A 5,422-nucleotide genomic window follows, 5' to 3' on the forward strand; every position below is an offset into this window, starting at 1 on the left:
ACTAGTGTTAAAAACGCTATTATATTATGGGACAGAGAGAGTAATATGAGAGTTATTTTACAAATTTGGAGGGGGGAAATGAAAAATGTTCAGGATTTTTTAAGTTTGGATTTCATAAATGTTCACAACTTTAACCCAATGTTTATGAATTTTGAAAAGCTCACATTTAGAAAATATGTTTTTAAATTTGTTCAAAATACCCAAGCGCAATTAGAGACCTCATATTCCACGCACAACAACACAACATGCCGAATAGCGCCGGAAATATGTACTACACACTCGCTAGGTCTATTATTCTGTTTTTTAGGGTCACTCGGTCTATTAGTTTGCTTGTTCTTTTGGGGTTGGTCGGTTCATTAGCAATCGCCACTAGGGAGAGCCCATGACCCCTGCTTTTACGCCGCCATTTTGGAAAAAGAATATAAGCATGGGACATTCGTTTTCAATATAGTAAACAAGTTTCAAAAAAGATAGAAATTAATAAATAACATAAAAATAAAATTGTTCTTGATTTTTTTAAAATTTTGAGAAATGTTAAAAAAATTGAAGGAATGTTCATGAATAGCTAAAAGTTCATGCAATTATAAAAGATATTCAATTTCTTTGAACATATTCATGGAAATTAAATTTCTCTCATTAAGAATGTATAAAATCTCCCTAAATAGGACTTAAACCTATGACTAGTGAGTTAACAACCGACCACTCTAACACTGAGCTACTGAGGAACAAAGGGAAATTCAACCTCCTAGAGTTCAAGTCCCTTTCATTCTGTGTGACGGAGGGAATGTACCATTCAAGCCTTTTTTTCATACTTTTCCCGGCGGTCTGGAGAAATATTCATAAATTTAAATTATATGACATATTGTTCAAGCTTTTTTTTAAATATTCATAAAGTTTTGAAAATCTTTACAAAACCTAAAAATCGTCATAAATTGAAAAAAAGTTCATTTTTAAAACAATGTTCATTGATTTATGTTAAAAATAATTCCATAGGTTTTAAAAAATAAGCTAGTTGTGCAAAATAAAAAAGAAACAAAAAGGACACGGATATAGAGGGAGCGGTCCCTCGAGGAGGTTCCCAAATAGTTGTATGCTAAAAGAAATCTCCTATCCAGAACCAATGATTTCCCTGGCTAGATACTACTCCTTCTAAGCGAAAACCATAAATCTCAATACTTATTTTGAATCGGATGGAGTACCATGTCATCCCTCATTGACCCTCAAAAAACAACTTGAGCACATCCAATGAAAATGAAGAAAGTTTAACGGACCCCCAAAACGAGCCCACCTGCAGCGCCAGGGTGTTCACATGACACGTGACAGTATTAGGATGCTCATGCAAACCAACATATGGTTGAGTGGTTAGAGAAACTGTGGTATCCTCAGCTAAATCTGGGCGTACACCGGCCCGAGTCGGGCTTTGGAAAGCCCGAATCAAAAATCTCAGGCCTGAGCCCGGCCCGACCCGGCAAAAAAAATGCAAATCTCAGGCCTGAACCCGGCCCGAACGAACTAAAAAGGGAATTTTTGTGCTGGGCCTCCGTGTAAAATGGTGATTTGTGCAAGCCCGAGCCCCGCCCGAACTGCTACCCGGGCTTGAAAACCCGACCCGAACCCAGCCTGAACTGCTACCCGGGCTTGAAAACCCGACCCAAACCCGGCCTGAACTACAAACCCGGCCCGCCCCGGCCCGGGTTTTTCAGGCCGGGCTATCCATGCCCAGATTTGTTCTCAGCCCATCAGAATTCAAGTCATGATGCTTACACAAGGTGCTTATAGAAGTAGAGTGTGTGTGTACGTTCATAGAGGTGAATGTATGTGCGTATATATAAACGATTGCGTCTGTATTGTGTTTAAAAAAAATACTTCCTTCGTCCCAAAATAACTGTCTTAACTTTATACTAGTTCTAATACAAAGTTATACTAACCTTAAAACATTTATTTTGGGACGGAGGGAGTATTAGGATACCTCGGAGTCCGTTGTGGCGGACGTGTGAACATCCGAAATCTCCCTTAGTTTGATGTTGGTTCGTGGAATTTCGAACGTTCAGACATATGACGATCAAAAATGCTTAGACAGTCCGGACATTTGTGATCGATTTGATGATCCGTCGTTGGAGTTGTCCTAATATCTCAGTCCCAGTATGCAGGTACGTTTACACTTGGAACACCATGACCCCAAAAGCATAGCCACTTTATTCCTGCAGATAGAAGTGAATATAAGCATACAAGTAAGATAAGATGCACGCACCAACTGGTCACTGGTGCGTGTAGGCAACATGCGCCTATAAATACCTCCCTGCATCATCACCCTTTCCTCAAGTGAGCATCTGGGTTCAATACACAAATACACACACAAAACCAAAGAAGCGGAGAGGAGCAAGTAGAAGAGCGGAGGCGATGGAGCACGAGCACCAGTACATCAGCAGCAGCAGCTTCGTCAAAGAGAGGAGGCCTCCGGCGAAGAGGGGTCAGGTCATGATGCAGATGGCGAGGACACTGAGCAACCTCGTGTCTCCGGGCGGCGCTGCTGCCGCCGACGACCCGAAGAAAGCCATTCGCAACAGCTTCAAAGAGGAAACAAGCTAAAACTACACGAAATATTAGATGGGTGTGGTGTATGGAACCGGAACCTAAAGTGATCATCTTGGGGGGGGGGGGTGTTACAGGATGGCACCTGTTTGATCCAGTAGAGCGTAACTTCTCTTGTGTGTAAATTGCTCCAACTTACGTGTGCAGTATGGGCGAATTTTCAGAAAGAAAGTTCCATGTTATTTATGGACAAGCTTTTAGTATGTGTTGCTTGATTTCTGTTTTCCTACTCTGCTTAGTTTCTACTCTACTACCTGACAAACAAACTGTACAGGGTGTATTTGGCAAGCTCCGTGTCATTTGTTTCTCCAAACTGGCAGAAAATCTTTTACAGACCATGATCAGGGACCGTAGCCAGTTCCTCATCAGGCGTGCTCAGAAAGATTCTGAAGACTAAGTGGTGCAGTACAGGCAACCAATCAATCAGAGGAGACGGGAGAAGATTCCGACAACTCACTCCCTCATGCTAGCTAGCAACTTCTAACTGAACGGGCTTACTGATGTGTGGTTTGGAGCATGCTTAATTTAATTGAGAGGGCCAATCCTGTGTGTCAGTCGCTGAACATGTGCTTCTTCTACATCTACCTAGTCGATGGACGGACACTTCCTTCCGGGCTCGAAGGTCAACTACTGGCAAGCAGTCTGCAGATAGATCGGCGATCTGGATCGATGTCACCCTTGTGGAAGGCCGTCCTCTGCTTGACGCTGTTTGCCGCATGGCGATCGCAGGTCGAATTCAGGACAATGACCTCTCGGCGCCCGCCGCTTGACTGCGCTCAGCGTTGCCCTTGCAGCGGCCAGAGCCACCTCCACCGCCCTTACAGCCACCCAGAGACGCAATCACGCGCCCCCTTGCTCGACGAGGCGCCTCCGGGTGGCCACTCTGTCGCTGCAGGGGCAGCGGCTGGCGGCGACGCGGGCGGGAAGGCGTCCTGCCTGCCTCTCGCCAGGGAGGTCGGCGTCCGGGAGGCAGCCGGCGGGGGAGGCAATTTCATCGTGTCGCCGCTGTCCATCCACGCGGCGCTCGCGCTGGTGGCCGCCGGCTCGCGGGGGGAAACGCGCGAGGAGCTCCTGGGGTTCCTCGGGTCAACGTCGATCGACGAGCTGTACGGCGCGGCGGCGACGGAGCTGGCAGGCAGGCTCAACGGCCTGACGCAGACGTCCTTCGCCTGCGGCGTGTGGGTCGACCGGGGGCTGGCGCTCGAGCCGGAGTTCATGGCCACCGCCGCGTCGAAGTACGCTGCCACCGCGGAATCCGTGGGTTTCTCCTCGGAGCCCGAGCAGGCGAGGCAGCGAGTGAACGCCTTCGTCGCCGGCGCGACGAACGGGCGCATCCGCGACGTCCTTCCTCCCGGCTCGGTCAGCTCGTCCACGCGAGTCATCCTCGCCAACGCGCTCTACTTCAAAGGGACGTGGTCTCAGCCGTTCGACCAGTCGGCGACCTTCAGCGCGCCGTTCCATGTCCCGGACGGCACCATCGTGCGCGTGCCGTTCATGACGACGGGCCGGTTCGAGTTCGAGCAGCACGTCGCCGTCTACCCGGGCTTCAGGGCCCTCAAGCTGCCATACAAGAACGACGGCGACCACGTGGCGCAGCGAGCCGAGGCTGCATTCTACATGCTTCTCCTCCTCCCGGACGGCGCCACCCTCGGTCTCGCCGATCTCTACGACAAGGCGGTGGCGACGCCGGGGTTCATCAAGAGCCACACGCCGGCGGGCCAGGTTCCGGTCGGGCGGTTCATGGTCCCAAAGTTCAAGTTCACGTTCGAGTTCGAGGCGTCCGCAGACATGCAGAAGCTTGGGGTCACGAGGGCTTTCCAAGGCGGCGACTTCTCGGGCATGGTGAGCGGCGGGGATGGGCTCTTCATATCGGGCGTGTACCATAAGGCCACCATCGAGGTGGACGAGCTGGGCACCGTGGCCGCCGCAGCAACGGCCGTAGTTTTCAGTCAGAGCGCGAGCGCGCCACGGCCTCCGGTGGATTTCGTGGCGGATCGGCCTTTCTTGTTCGCCATCGTTGAGGAGAGAACCAGCGCAGTACTGTTCCTTGGCCATGTGGTTAATCCTCTGAATGAATGAGCAGTTGACTCTGGGGCTGTGAGTGGGTATAAAGAATTCCAAACCAAGCCGTGAAATGTGGTGTCACATGTTCAAAGGTTGTATGCTTCGTCAAGAGGTCAGGGTACTCCTTCGATTTCAAAAAGGATGTATGATTGTTTTGCCGGATCAACTATCTTTTACCTCTAGCTTAATGAACATTGGTATATCTATGAGAAAGGATGATAATGATATTAGTCTATCGGTTAAGGCACTTAAACATATGAAGATTGACCGTTTCATTATTTCTTCAAAGTACGTATAATGTTGTCCTACCTAACCCCGAAATCACAGAGGAGGAAGATGAAACAGATGCCAAATATGATGGTCGGTATCTTTCACCGCATTGGCAAGGTTACCGAGGTTGGTTTGGTTGACGCAAGACCTGGATTCATGTTTGACAACTTCTCAACGCCTTCTTAAAAATATTAATTACATTCCTCTAAAAAGAAGCAAAAACTACCAAAAAGGTGAAATGTCAATACAACAGCCCGAAGCCTCGTCCTCGCGCATCGCCCCCGCGAGCCAACAGGGAGGAACCCTCACCACCGGTCCAGCCCCTCCTCCTCCGGCCTCTCCCTACCTCACCATCGCCCTGCGTCGTTGTCGGGAAAATTCCAGCCAGCATGGGCGACGGCGGGGCCGTTCCTCCCCCTCCCCCCCCCCCCCCCCGGGCGATGCGGGACTGCTGGCCGCCAGAGGCGCCGGGCAATGGGTGGGCTCGACGGCACAT

General features: G+C 49.6%; 1 protein-coding gene across 1 annotated transcript; it reads left to right on the forward strand.

The window, feature by feature from the left end:
- Positions 1 to 2,301: 2,301 nt before the first annotated feature.
- On the forward strand, positions 2,302 to 4,886 carry LOC123414701 (putative serpin-Z12). The gene has a single exon (XM_045106675.1). It carries the CDS (start codon positions 3,109 to 3,111, stop codon positions 4,669 to 4,671), a length of 1,563 nt encoding a protein of 520 aa, XP_044962610.1. The 5' UTR covers positions 2,302 to 3,108; the 3' UTR covers positions 4,672 to 4,886.
- The last annotated feature ends 536 nt before the right edge of the window (positions 4,887 to 5,422 follow it).

The sequence above is a fragment of the Hordeum vulgare genome, chromosome 1H (genome assembly GCF_904849725.1).
Source record: "Hordeum vulgare subsp. vulgare chromosome 1H, MorexV3_pseudomolecules_assembly, whole genome shotgun sequence".
NCBI lineage: Eukaryota > Viridiplantae > Streptophyta > Magnoliopsida > Poales > Poaceae > Hordeum > Hordeum vulgare.